The sequence below is a fragment of the Centruroides vittatus genome, unplaced genomic scaffold (genome assembly GCF_030686945.1).
Source record: "Centruroides vittatus isolate TY-2023 unplaced genomic scaffold, ASM3068694v2 contig_717, whole genome shotgun sequence".
Lineage (NCBI taxonomy): Eukaryota > Metazoa > Arthropoda > Arachnida > Scorpiones > Buthidae > Centruroides > Centruroides vittatus.
In genome coordinates, this window is record NW_027122456.1 from 5,344,706 (window position 1) to 5,360,037 (window position 15,332).

The following is a 15,332-nucleotide window of genomic DNA, read 5'->3' on the forward strand; positions in this document are numbered from 1 at the left end:
GGAGTTTTTATTGACTGACAGAAAATTTGGCGATTTTTTTGGGGTAACTTTTTTCCACTTTGATTTCAAAAGGGGTTGATAAAAATTAACCTTTTGTCAGGCACGATCCTGTCCCCAGGATGGCTTTTTTTCTTCTTATGTACACCACTGCTTTCAAATGCATGTGATCAGACTGAAGAATAGGTGTATTTTCAAAGGAATATGTGTACTAAACAATATTAGACAGAGGAGCATTTTGGTTTCAGAAAACAGTTACTTTTTTCAGAAGAAATACATATAATCCATCCTCATTACATATTGAGTTAGCTTGTGTTACATGGATGTGTGGGAAAGATTTAAGCAATTCTTTCATTTTTTCCTATTTTTACCTTTCTTACCTTGCTTTTGTATTATATTGATAGAAAATTGGTATATTATAATTGGTTATGTTTGTGATTTTATATTTTTTACTAAAAAAATAGAATGGTTTATTTTTACTACTTGTTTATACAACTTTTATGCTTTTAATTGCAAGTATGATATTTTTATAGGTTCACATAACTACAAGACATGCCTTGCATTCTTCAGGATCATTTGGAAGAGGGGAGGAGCAAAATGCCAAAACTACTATAAAAGATGAAAGTGAAGGCAGCCTAGGTGCAAAAAAAATTTTAGAAAGTGATCATTAAAGTGAATTGCAATGTGGAATTCCAATAAGGATGACTAATAGTGCTCATAGTAATGATATGTTATACAGTAGAGCATCAATTATCCAAATAAATTGGGGACTGGGGTTGTTTGAAAAATCAATTTTTTGGATCACTGATTATGTACGAAAAAATACATTATTAATATAGTGTGACCAGATGGTCAGCCCAATGTCACGATGCCTCATCAGGATGGCACCAGTATGTTGGAAGTGACATATGATTGTGATAGCGATCTCATTCTCGTGCAAGCAGTTATGTATTAAAGGTGGTCGGATCATGATAAAGGCGACACGGGAGACAACGCGTTTAAGGAAGTGCACCAAATACTAATTAAACAACAACAATGATTCATTTATTTAACTAATTATACAAAAAGATTAATATTTTATAGTAAAAGTTATGTCTACAATTTAACAAATTCACATTCTAGGTTGGGAGAGAGAGAGAGAGAGCTTACATCTAGATAAATTTTATAATACCTTAAACTGTTGGATTGATGGAGTTCACTGGAGTTCCCCTTTCACCTTTTTTCCCTTCTTCAAGAAGTTGCTTTTAAGGAGTTCTCTTTTTTCCTTGAAGGAGTCACTTTAAAGGAGTTCACTTATTCAGAAAGTTCACTGTGAAGGAGTCCACTTTTACAAATAGTTTACTTTTTGTAGGTGTTCACTCTAGACAGAGGAGGATCACGAAGGTATCTGAGCCAGGAGCAAGGCAAGGACGAACTTCTTGTGACGACCATGACAATCGTTATCCGACCCTTCCTTTTATTGGGGGGGTCTTTATCTTGTTTCCTATTATCGTTTTTTGGAAATGTTATAGGTCGTGGCCAATAGATGAATTTTGGTGAAAGTTTCGAGTGACATCTTCCAAATGTGTCACCTTTGGAAGGAAGTGAATCCGGTGGAAAACACAATCACATCCTTCCATCTTTTATCAATTGTTGGGAACAAATCTTTTTATATAATTTTCTTTGAGTTTAATATAAATTTAAAACGTTAATTTTTTTGTTTTTTGATTTATACAGATTATTATAATCGATAATAAAATCTGGACTCTCACAATATTATATTAATATATCCCATGTTGAAATTTTCCCCATTGTGTGTCGCTTTGCATTGAATTTTCATCGATGTTAAACCTAACAAAAATTTTTATAATAATAGTCGTGGCTATTGTGTTGTTAAAATTTATTTCTTTATTTTGTACAAACAAAATAAATATATTTAAAAATATAAAAACAAAAAAATTATACTTTAGAAGTTAATCTAGTATCAAAAATGTTCGATTCAGCACGACACAGTCCAACTGGAACACTTTCGGTAGATCAGTGTTCGGATAATTGATGCTCTACTTTTACCCTATTTTCATTATTGCTTTGTATTTTTTTTGTGTATATTATTAGAATTTTCAAATAAATAATTATAACATATGATAATGAAAAAACCTATGGTAAATATTATTTAATCTGTAAGAAAAAATTGTCTGTCCCGAGGATGGATTGCACCTGCTTGTTTTAAAATATAGATTGCACCTGACAATAGGTTAAGGGGTAATTAACAAAAACAAAAACATATTCCATTTTGTTCAAAAAATTGTAAATAAACTAACAGAATTAAATATGTAGAAATTTTAAAATTTTGTACTTTTTTAAAATGCAAAAGTCAAAAACTATCAAAATGAAAATTTCTTCTTCAGCATTCTTTTAAAATTTCTAGTTATAAAATTTAATGAGATATCATAAAAATAACTACAGAAAAATTATTCTAATGCTATATACTTGATAAAGAAATGTTGACAGTGGCATATTAAACATAAAATTTTTTATTACATTTTAATTATGTTAAATATAAAAACTAGTGTATAAAAATACTTACATAGATAAAATTTCTTCATCATCTTCATCTACCACACAATCTAAGACTGGTGTTGGAGGAGACTGTTTATTTTTTGTTTCAAGCTGATAACTTTCAGAGTTTTGTGCTTCTTGATTTGAAGGGCTATCATTCACCCAATTATTCTGCACTGCACTTCCATCTACTTTCTTTTCTGTTTGATTTCCATTAGGAGAAATTTCATTATTTAAAATGTCATTTGTAAAATCTAAAGTCTTTACTGGACTTGAAAAACACTCCTCAGGTTCATAATCTAATGTCTCAGGTGAATAATAACTATTTTGCAAAGAAAATTTATCATTAGAATTCTGCAGATCACTAGATGGTAAAAATTTTCTAAAACTAACTGCTTCTTTATCATTCTGTTGTATATTGCTTGAACATACTTCATTTTCATCATTTCTCACTTTATATAAAAATTCAGTATCTAAATTTTTCTTTAAAGATTCATTTTCATTTATATATGTTTCATTATTTGCTGAACTTTGTGATAAGTTATTTCTAGATATTAAGTCTGTAGCATTTTCATTTTCCAATAAATTGTTACTTACTGAATCATATGATTCATCTTTTACAATATCAATACTTGATTCAGAAACAGACCTTTCTAGAGACTGTGTTTCAGGTAACTGATCATTTTCTCTATTATTTATTTCCACTACAAAATCTTCATTTTTCTGTTGTGTATATACAGTATTTTTTAAAATATTTATTTGATTATCACTTTCAGAAGATTCTTCAGTATCTTTATCTTCTTGAAAATATAACTCTCTAGAAATACAAAACTCATCATCCGGATCTTTCAAATTTGATATATAATCAACTGATTTTTGAGATAATTCTGGTGAAATATTATCAGTTAAATCATTTGTAAATGAATTCATTTGCTTAAGTGAACTACAGCTATTCTCAATTTCAAATGTGTGTAAATTATTGCAATCAAAATTTTCTGATAATGTATTTGTTCTGGACTTTGTATGACTATTGTAACTATTTTCAAATAATGAAATTGATTTATCTGGTGTGCTCGGAATTTCATGTGATGTTCTTTTTACTTCATTAATAAAATCTAGAAGTTTTCTTAGATTAATTTGAGCTAAATAACGAAAACAAGATTCTGTACATTTGAATGAAGTGGGATTATGTTGCAATGGTATCTCATATATTACATTTTCTAAAAATGAATTATTATCCTGAATTTCATCAATATGCAAACAGTTATCAGTTGAGAAATCAACAAAATTTGCATTGGAAGTAAGATTTTCTGATGAAACACAATCATCATTAATAAAGTTATTACATGTAACAGTAAGTTCATCATGACATGAAAGAGAATTTAGGCAATTTTTATCTTCAACAGTATTTACATTGGAAGACACTTCTGATGTTAAGTTATCTGATAATTCCATTTCATTTGTGTAAGGTAGTTTCTTGACATTATCATTTGTTTGATTCATCGTGATAGTTCTTTTGCCATCCTTTTCTAGTTGAACAGTAAAGGATTTCAATGAATCTAAAATATAAAATTTTTAATGAAATAAAAATAGATAATATAATCCTAATTATTTACAGGCATTCCCCACTTTATAGTGTTTCATTAATATAGTACTTTTCAATTATATTTATGTTTAATTTCAGCATTTGCTTTGCTCTTAAGGAAATTTTTCAGAGTGTTTTTTTACTTATTATTTTTTCTTTTGCATTTTTTTAGTCTTAGTGCTTTTGTGCACTTAATAATAGTGTAAGTATGCTTTTAGGTATGCTTTAGTATAGAGCTAATGGATTTGAGTTGAGTGCCACCTGTATGCAGGCAAAGAAAACTGCTTCGGGAAAACACACGCATCTTTGGGTTGGATAAGTACTGAAATGTGGTGTTTGTTTTCTTCCTGTGATAATGAACCACAGCTTTCTGCCACACAAAACTTCAAAAACTAACTGTTCTGTGGTCGGTTGTAATGTTACCCATATTACTGCACCGCCAGGTACAAAGTTTTATTTGTTCCCAAATGAACAATACCCTGGAAGGAAAGAAATGGCTGGCTGCAATTCAATTCCTGAGGTTAATTATATAATGAAGATGTGTTGCATTCAAACCAATCTCCTGTTATAAAACTTTAGTTGGCTCTATTTTAAATTTAGTTCTCTAATGTAAAGTTTAGTAATTTTCTTTTTTTATGTTATTTTGTTAATCTGACAGATATTAATTGGCATATGATGTGATATTTGAATTTAAGAGATCTGTGGAAAAAAGGAGTAAGAAGCAAAATTAGTATTTTGAGGAAATGAACGTAAAAGTTCTCCCTGTTAATACAATGCTATTAGCTACTGCTATGGTCCTTATTGAAGCTCCTTTATATATATGGTTTCTTAGAAATTTCATTATTTACCATGCAATGGATACATATTTACTTCTTCCACACCACCCTTTAAATTGTACAAAATTAAGTGTATAATAAATACCAGAATATTAATACTGCTCAGTCCTAATGAGCTACAGTCATTTCTCGAGTTACGACCACCTCGACTTATGACCATTCGCACTTACGATGAAAAACTTTCATAAAATAATTTTTTTAAATTATCAATTTTTTAGTTTTCATCAAATATATATCATATACATATATATCTTGCACGCTTCTGATGATTGATTGCATCACCTTTAGTTTTGTTGAACTCTTCACATGTGCTTGTGTAAGATGGCTAACTGTATTTTGTTGTAAGTACAGTCACTTCTCGACTTACATCCGAAGTTGTGGAACCGAACCCTGTTGTAAGTCAAGAAGTGATTGTATTGACTAATGCAGGCATTACTTTGACTGTAAATTGCTGAAGTATATATTATTTTTAAATATATACATATAAATAATATATAAATTTATAATTTATATATATTTTAATAAATAGAAATTTGATAGTGTTACATGTAACATACAAGAAGACTGCCAGGTGGCATCAAGTTCAATAGTGCTTTGTCTTTGTTCTATCAATCTTGATACTAGTATCGATAAAATTATTAATCTTATCAACAACAATGACGACTTTGAATTCAAATTTTTGGCAAGAAAGAAAACTAAAAGAAAGCCCTTAGTTCAAATACACTGTGCGCGCTCTAACCTAAATAAAGAGAAGTTGCTTAACACTGTCAGAATGATAACTTAAAAAAAATACTAGAAGAAAAAGATCAGATACTACAACCACTATTCTCCTTCAGATTGAAGGCAGACTCTGCTCAGGAAAAAACATGGGTTTTGTTGACCACACCACAAGTTCATCAAAATTTACTAAAAAACAGAAGGGTGTCTATAGGACTTAGATCTCATCAAGTCTTCAATTACTTAGGAATCAAATAATGCTACAACTGCTGTAAATTTGGTCACATTACTTCAAAATGTGTACCGGAATAACCAGCATGCTCACATTGTGGTGTTGATGGTCATAGTTATAGAATGAGTGTGGGAAAACACCAAGTCTTCTGTTATTAAGTGCATTAATTGTATCATATGGGCTAAATGTCTAAAAACAATTGTTCAAAATGTTTCTTACAAAGCCACGGACCCAGAATGTCCTGTATTCTTAAAAGTTAAATCAAAACTGATTAAAAACACAGACTATGGAGAGGCCACATACCAAGAAACATTAAAATTGTTCAATTTAATGTCAATCACTTCAAAGCAGTCACAGGAAATCTGGCAAAATACTTAATAGATAATGACATAGACATTGCTCTATTACAGGATCCCTACATATACAATACCAAAATTGTTGGCTTTCCTAGGAGCTTCAAAGATTATCTCTGCAGCTGTTCCCAATCCCCTAGCTTGCATTATTATATGCAACCCAAATATCCCCATATTGCAGCTAACCCAGCTATGTAATGAGTTCTGCACTGTAATATCTATTACTCTGGATACTGTTCTGTTCTTATCTTCAGTTTATTGCTATCCCAGCTTGTCTCTGAATGATGCCATTTCTTTTTTAGAGGAAACCTACAAAACAATTCATAAGAATAGGCTGCCAATTGGTGTTGACTCCAATGTCAGAAATCCACTTTGGCATGATGTCATAGAAAATAGCAGAGGTACCCAATTTGAAGAATTCTTAGAAAATCAAAATTTTACTGTTATAAGTGAATCAAGTGATCCAACTTATGACTCTATTCTGGGCAAAAGTTGGATGGATTTAACTATCACTGGCTCCTCTCTGGCTAAAAAGATCACAGGTTGGTCTCTGGTTGAACAGGAGATGCTATCTGATCACAGATCCATCTCCTTTTGCACTGAACAGCAACATAGGCTTTACCTTATAAAGGTAACTCCTTCAATTTAGAAAAAAATCAAACTGGCAAATGTTTTATGGTCTAATTCAAGAAGAACTGAATAATTTAAGTACACTAGCCTATCTTAACACGAAACAAGAAATTGATAAATGGGTGTCAAAGCTAAATAACATTCTGAAAAGTGCATCAGAAAAAGCCATTCCAGGAAAGTCGTTCTAAAGAAGACCGTGCCATAGGGGGACCCCAACATTAACATCTCTGAGAAAACAGGTCAATTCTCTTATTTCTCTTAAGGTGCAAATTTCAAAAGGCAAAAAAATCTCCAATTGAGAGTCAATCAAGAAACTGAATACAGGTCAGTAAAAAAGAAATATATCAGAGAAATAGTAAGAAAAGCTGAAATCCTGGCAAAACTATTGCAATACAAAGGGAAATCTTGATCCATGGAAAAACGTTTATAGGATTTTAAACAGGAACAACATGGATCTTACACTTCTGGCATCCATAGGTAACACTCATCAAAGTTATATCAAATCTGCTTTATTTATGGTAGTAATCAAAAGCAAGAAGTTCGTTTGGTTGAAACGGCTGGTAGTGCAGCTAATGTTACAGATGGTTTTTGGATCCAATATGGCGTACAGGTTTTGGCGCGACTTTCGAATTGTCAGAAGATTCGAGTGCTAGACTTGTGCTTTTTGGTTTCTCTCATATTTTAGTTTTTGGGAGTGTAAAGTTTTTTGGTGGCTTTTCGACTGTTCGGTTTTTGCTCATTCCCAGGCAGAGATTACTTCCTGGTGGCTGGTGCCCCGAGTGGCTACTTCAGCATCGAAAAAGGATTTCCGGAATTAAAGTATTTCCCAGCTTTCTCCCAGGTAGGAGCGCGATTCACGGGCCTATCCGGTGTGGACTGCTCCATGGCTTCGGAGGCGTCCTCGCCCCCGCGCATTCGCCCCCGGTCCCCGGAGTCGGGCCCGGGGGGCCCCGATCTCTCGGGACTGCGGTTTTTGGCTCCTTTCGCGGAGGCGGATAAACTCCGCTCTATTCGGCCGTCCCTCCCATCGGACTTCTTGTTCACGATCTTCCTGGAGGGCCAGGGCCCCCTTCGTCGTTTACGTCCGGCCGAGCTACACGCCGCACTCCGGACGCGATTCCCACGCCCGGAGCTCATCGAGGACGTTCGTTATTCCAGAAGTGGGCTTCTTCTGTTGAAAACAAGGGACTTCTCCACCGCCCAAACGGCTCTCGCCCTGACGTCTCTTGGGGATTTGTCGGTGTGGGGCAGGTTGGCCCCGGAATGCTCCCAAACGGCGTATCTCTTGAGAGGAGTGGATGTCTCGCTAACCGCGTCCGAGATTTACGAAATGCTCACGGAGGCCATGTTGCCTGTCGTCGAGGTGCGCCGCTTCACGCGGAAACTCAACGACCGGGCAGAGGTGACCCCTAGTACGACGGTTTACTTCTCCATTGCCAGTGCGGACCCGATCGAGTCGGTGAAACTGTACTATCAACGGTTTCGCTGCGAGCGCTTCTATCCTAAGCCCAGATTCTGTGGGCGCTGCCTTACTTTCGGCCACGCTCCGGCTTCTTGCCGTGGGCGCCGTCGTTGCCTAAACTGCGGGGAGGACCACGACTCCACGGGGTGCTCGCGCCCGGCGGAGAAGTGCGTTCGCTGCGGGGGCCCTCACCGAGCGGACTCGCCCAACTGCCCGGCATACCTCTCGGAAGCGCGGCTACTCAAATTGAGTGTTATCCACCGCTGTTCGCATGCGGAGGCTAAGCGTCTCCGGCCGTCGGAGCAATCATCCTATGCCCAGGTGGCGGCAAAGCCTAAACCTCTCCAGGTTCCGGAGGCCAAGAGTGGTCCCAGCGGTAGGGTAGAGTCTACCCATCAGGCCGACTCAGCACGGGGCCCGGACCACCAATCCTTGACCCGGCGAATCGCCCGGCTGGAAGCGGCTATTGACTCGCTACGGACTGAACTCCGACAAATTAGATCTGAATTTCGGTCTACCCCTCCCACCAGGGAATCGGAACTCCTTCTCCCCGAAAACATCTCGTCGCAACCCCAACAATTACCTACCTCCCAGGCTCAAAAACGTCCGCCGCAGCGGGAGGAACGCCCTACGCTCTCTGGCCCGCCTAGAAAGAAAAAAGGAAATAAACAGAGGAAGGCGGCCCCAAAGGCTACTTCCGACTCAGACGGTCCAGCATCGGACATGGACCTTTCCTTCCCGCCTGGTCCAACCCGGACAGTATCGTTGGAAGACTTTGGCTCTGCCAACCCGGCGGAAAAGGTAAAACTTCGCCACCGTCAGTCAGCGCAATCGGCACATAATGCCTAGTCCGGCCCAATTCAACTCGGCCCTTCGCATCGTTCACTGGAACGCCCAAGGCTTACGCGCTAAAAAGGACCTTCTTTTGGCGGAACCATGGCTCCGCGGGGTAGACGTCCTTTTAATCCAGGAGACTTGGCTTGTCCCGTCAGCCTCCTTCTCCCTCCCTGGGTTCACCATTTTCCGGTGTGACCGTCCCAATTCCCGCGGCGGCGGTCTTTTAGCGGCGGTGGCTACGGCCATTCCCGCGCGCCTCCTTCCGGCCGCCCCAGGAATCGCGGGCCTGGAGACCCAGGAGCTCAGGATCTTTCTCCCGGGGGGCCCTTTTTCCCTCGTGAACGTCTACGCCCCTCAAGGTGTTCAGCCGGATATGGATCTTGACGCTTTGCTTCGGGACGGTTTTCGCCCTCGGATCATCTGCGGCGATTGGAACGCGCATCATCCTTACTGGGATGATGGCTGCACCCACCCCGACACGGCGGGACGCGCACTCTTCGATTGGTTTTCCACAGCAGACCTTTGTTGCCTGAACTCGGGGGTTCCTACCCGGTTCAGTGCCTCTAGCGCTTCAGCCCTCGACTTATCATTTTGCTCTCCGGACTTGCTCGGCTCGACTACTTGGAACGTCCTCTCAGACACTCTATCAAGCGATCATGCCCCAGTCTCCCTTTCCATTACTGCTCTAGCACCCCGGCAGGGGCCTCGGGTACGCTTTCGCTGTAGTACTGACTGGTCCGACTTCCCCACCCGGTTCGAGAACTCCATCTCTTCACTGGCCCACCGCCCCCCTTCGTACTCCCAGTTCGCCGGCCTGCTTCGGCAGTCGGTAGAGGACTGTTCGGTGTGGCGCGCCCCTCCTCCCCCTGGGTCCCCACCTTGGTGGACTCCGGCTTGTAGCCTCCTTCGGGCTAAGAAACGAAGGGCCTTTCGTAAAGCCCGCCAATCTGCCTCCTTGGCTCTTTGGACTCGCTACAAACGACTCAGCGCCCTTCTCCGCCGGCAATCCCGACAAGCGCGTCGGGAGTGGTGGGGCCGTCTCTGCTCCTCCCCTCCTTCTCCGTCCACGATCTATAGGATTTTTCGCCGCCTCCGCACGCCCGCGGACGCGCCAACGTCTCACCTCATTCTGCGTACGACGGAAGATATCACTTCGCCAGCCCAGCAAGCCGAGGCGCTGGCCGCCTATTTTGGTCGGAACCGCCCTTCGGGCGCTTTCGCCCCAATCACAGCGAACCACAACGATCAGCTAACCCTAGAGGACGGCCCGTTCCGTCCAGCGGAGTTGCTTCGGGCCCTTCGGGGCCTTCGCCCAACCACTCCGGGCCCGGACCGCATCCAGGCCCAGGCCATTCGTGCACTCCCTCCGTCTGGCCTTGCAGCCCTCCTGGCCGCCTTGAACAGAGCATGGTTGGCGGGGACATGCCCCCAGGAGTGGAAGTTAGCCCATATTATTCCTATTCGTAAACCGGGTCGCCCGGCGACTAATTGCGCCTCCTACCGGCCAATTTCTCTCACTTCCCACATGGCCAAACTATTCGAACGAATGGTTCTGCACCGTTTCCATATTTCTGCGGCTAATTCCACCTTCTTCCACCCACACCACTTTGGGTTCCTGCCCTATCGGGGCGCCGAGGAAGCTTTGCTCCTCCTTCACCATCAGGTCGCAGTGGCTCGGGCCCAACGGAAGTGGGTCTTTTTGTTGGCTCTCGACTTGGAGGGGGCCTACGACTCGGTCAACCAGCAGGGCCTCCTGGCCAAGATCCGGACTTATGGCATTGGGGGCAGGTTTCTTTCTTGGCTTAGATCGTTTCTGCTAGACCGCCAATTCCAGGTTCGCTGGCGTGGAATCCTCTCCCATCCCCACCCGTTCCGGCAAGGCATCCCTCAGGGGAGTGTACTGGCCCCCCTCCTGTTTACCTTATATATGGCCGATCTCTGGAGGGCTATTCCACCGGATGTTTCGGTGATAGTATATGCCGATGACATCTTTCTTCTCTCAGCTAGCTCGAGCCCTACCAAGGCCCACGCCCGCGCCCAACAAGCTCTAGACCACTTGGAACATTGGGCGTCGGGGTGGAGCATGTCCTTTTCTGCAACCAAGAGCGCATCCATCGATTTTTCGGCTAAAACCAATCGCTCACCTTTATCTTTCACCCTCAGTTCGGGGACCATCCCCCAGCAAAGGGTAGTCCGAGTCTTGGGCCTCCAACTCTCACATACTTTCACTTGGGACAACCATGCCCAATTTCTCCGGACCAAACTAACGCGGTCCTGCTCCTACTTAAAATACTTTGCCTCCCGCCGAAATGGGGCTCGGACCGCCGACCTCTTGCACCTTGTCTACTCGGTGCTTCGCCCAATGGCGGAATTTGGCGCCCCGCTCCTGGAGGGGGCTCCGCCCTCCAGCATTAGCCGTATGGAGCGCCCTTTACACGAGGCCCTTCGTACCGCGCTGGGGGTCCCCAAATCGACTCCCCTGATCTCTCTCTATACGGAATCCGGGTATATCCCGCTTCAGCTTCGTCTTCGCCACAGAGCGATAATGCATGCGGTAACACACTTATCTCGGGGTTCATCAAGCCCTCTGTTCCACCTTTTCCAGGCGGCTCCCAGTCTGGCCTCTCACCATTGGCGCCGCTTTCAGTCTCCTTACGTCGCCCGGGTCTTTACCCATTTCGCTAAGGAGAGTCTCCCGGTCGCCAGCCTTTACCGCCAGAATTTCCTCCCTCCGTGTGCAGATCAGATCCGGCCCAAGGTCCACCTCAACGAGTGGTCCGTAGCGGGTGCGGATCACGCCGAGGGCTTGAAAAGCCTTTACTCTGAGCTCCACGCTAAACTTTGGTACGACAGGTTCTGCATCGGTACTGATGCATCGAAAACTACTCTCAGGACGCAGATCGGCATCGTCATTCCTAGCGAGGGTATCCGGGAGACTTGGCGTCTCCACGACGCCTGCAGCGTTTTCACGGCAGAGGCTATTGGGATTCAGCGAGCACTGATGATCGCCTCTCAATATAATCGTCCGACCGTAATTTTTTCAGACAGCCGCTCTGTCCTGCAGGCAATTACGAACGTCTCTTTCTCATCGACGGCCATTATCTCAGACATTGCATCTATTGTCAGCAGGTTCCCCGCCCCCCTGGACCTCGTTTGGATCCCAGGACATTCGGGCATTCAGATTAACGAAGCGGCCGATAGGGCAGCCAGTCACACCGATCTTACTGGTTCCTGGCGCCATTCCCTTACCCCGAGAGACCTACGTCGGTTCAACAGGGACAAGATCGTGCTCGCCCTCACCGACAATTGGTCGGCTGCTCTCCGGCACAAGGGGAGGGAGCACCTCCGGCCGTTCTCTCCTTGGCCCTACCATCTGGCCTCCTCGCGCCGTGCGGAATCGCTTTTGGCGAGGTTACGTACTAATACGGCGCCTCTTCAATCTTTCCTTTTTTCTCGTCACCTTAGCCGCTCACCGGACTGCCAGCACTGCGGGCAGGAGGAATCCCCCGATCATTTTTGGCTGGTGTGTCCGGCGTACAACGAGGCCCGTCGGGAGTTGGGCCAAGCCCTTTCTTTGGACCTGAACCAGACTCGCCACCTCAGCCAACTTTACTGGCCACACGCGGGTTTAGACCCGAGCCACTACATCTCAGCCCTTGAGCGGTACATAAATAAGACCGGCCGCTTCGCCTAACCACCAGGCGGCGCATCGGAAGAAAAGCCGACAACGGCCATACCTTCCAACATAAACCCACGAACAAGAACAAGAACAAGAACAAATCTGCTTTATCAGCCCTGGCTGCACAACTTTTTATGGAGATAATACCACAGATAAATTCTCTGATCATAAATCTATCAGAAAAAACTGTCAAAGTGTGTGTTCAGCTCCAACTAAAATAGATTATTATTTCTCCACGGGACATCATAAGGATCCAGGTGATGATATCTATGCCAAAATGCTACAGGTGTGTTTCAACCTTTTGGAGCCATTTCTACTCAGTCTGTACAACTCCTGCCTAAGACTTTCTTACTTCCCTGACCAGTGGAAAATTGCCAATGTCATCCTTATCAAAAAGCCAAAGACTGAAAATACTAACCTCTCCAAACAGTACAGACCAATTAGCCTTCTTCAAGTAATAGGTAAAGTTTTTGAAAAAATGATTTTGGGCCGACTCGAGTGACATGCTAATATGCACCACTGGCTAGACCCAAACCAGTAAGGCTTCAGAAAAAGCAGAAGTGCTGAAGATGCCATCTATGCCTTGACAGACATTACAGAAGAAGGCCTGAATAACAAAGTTTATACCACAGCTATATTTTTGGATATTAAAGGAGCCTTTGACAACTGCTGGCACCCAAGCATTATCAACAAGCTCTCCCTACTAGATTGTCCCATCTATCTTGTCAAGTTGGTCTCCTCTTTTTAACTAATAGGAAAAATAAATCTATTTTACCATGATCACTCTGTTAAAAAACTCCTAACTAAATCTTGCCCTCAAGGTGGTGTCTTATCTCCTTATGGAACCTGGTAGTAAACTCCTTTCTGAAAACCGAATGTGACAAGGCAATAAGTGTACAAGCCTATGCCGACGATCTTGTCATTGTGTGTCAGCATAAGGACACTGCTTTTTTGGAAAGTAAGCTGAACGAAATGTTGAGTATAGCTTCCAAATGCACCTATCTTAATAAACTCCAATTCTGTACTTATAAGACCAAAGCCATGCTTTTCACCAACAAATAGAAATTTTCATACCTCAAGGTTTTATTAAATGGTGACTCAATCGAATGGGTAGATCGACAAAAGTACCTGGGAGTAATCCTTGATACTAAACTCATACAATTATCATACTGATTATATTTTGGCTAAGGCCAGAAAATAAACTACATGCTGCTAAAATGTGCTAGATGCACCTGTGGACTAAATCATAAAGCTTGTAAAACTCTATATAATGGGGCAATACAACCAATGCTACTTTACGCAGCCTCTAGCTGGGGTCATGTAACTAGTAAAAATTCGATAGCAAGTAAATTATTCTCTCTTCAAAGACAGTTTGCCATTAGAATTTCAAAGTACTGCAGAACTGTTTCTACAATGCCTCTCTGATACTAGCAGAGCTCCTTCCTTTGCCACTATGTATTGAAGAAAAAGTTCTAAACTACTACATCAGAACCACAAACATCAAGGTTCAACAACAGTCTCTACTCCAATCTATGACTGTTCATATGCTTCCACACTGCAATTACCCTACTAACTGTGATCACCCTGTAAACAAGATTATCCCCAGGGTGCATCTAGTGTCATCTGCTTCCTCCTTGGATAACCATGCTGACATTAATATCAGGATCATTAATATCAGGATGACATTAATATCAGATCATTAATGCTGGGCCTTTAGACCCATCTGAGGGGTCTAAAGGCCCACTTCATGTTGCCTCAAGTGTCTATCTTCCTGCAGACTGACATATTTTGCCCAAAATATGTTAAAAGATACAGATACCCCCACATACCTCCATCTATCAAGCTGAAGATGATGCAGTCTACCAAGCTGTTCAGTGGGCCACTTCACTACCTAATAAAACTCTTTCTACCAACATTTACAATGACTCTCAGTCTGTCCTAAAAGCCCTATTAAATTCCAATTGCAATAGCAACAAAATCACATATATCTAGCACCATATTAAAAATCATGTTAATAAGATAACTTTTATTTTTGTTTCAGGCCATACTGACATACTAGGAAATAAAAAAGCCAACTTTGAGGCTGTCAGCTGCAAAGAACACTGACTGGACTATACTCTCATCCCTCTCATGTAGCAGTCTTAAAAATTGTATTCATGCAACACTATGCAGAAGTGGAACCAGCAATGGTTGAGCAGTAAAACTGGTAGAATAACAAGACTATTTTCCTAGTGTTGATTGCAGATTCTCATCACCAGTTAGAGATTTAATGTTTGCTACTGCTCAACTACTTACTGAGCATGGTAATTTTCAAAGTTACTTGGCGATGTATAACCGGGCAGAAACTGCCTTTTGCTTTTGCTCTACAGTAAACCTTGACACCATCGACCATATGATCTATCATTGTCAAATTTACAATCAAGATAGATTTATTCTAAAATTATAAATCTTCACGCATGGTTTCAG

General features: G+C 41.8%; 1 protein-coding gene across 1 annotated transcript in view; it reads right to left on the reverse strand.

The window, feature by feature from the left end:
* LOC136980732 (uncharacterized protein PF3D7_1120600-like) overlaps nucleotides 1–15,332 on the reverse strand; it is a 109,322-nt gene that overhangs the window by 76,623 nt on the left and 17,367 nt on the right. The window contains exon 4 of the mRNA XM_067276930.1: nucleotides 2,564–4,094. Coding sequence (XP_067133031.1) covers nucleotides 2,564–4,094 — 1,531 coding nt within the window. The remainder of the gene's footprint in view (nucleotides 1–2,563; nucleotides 4,095–15,332) is intronic.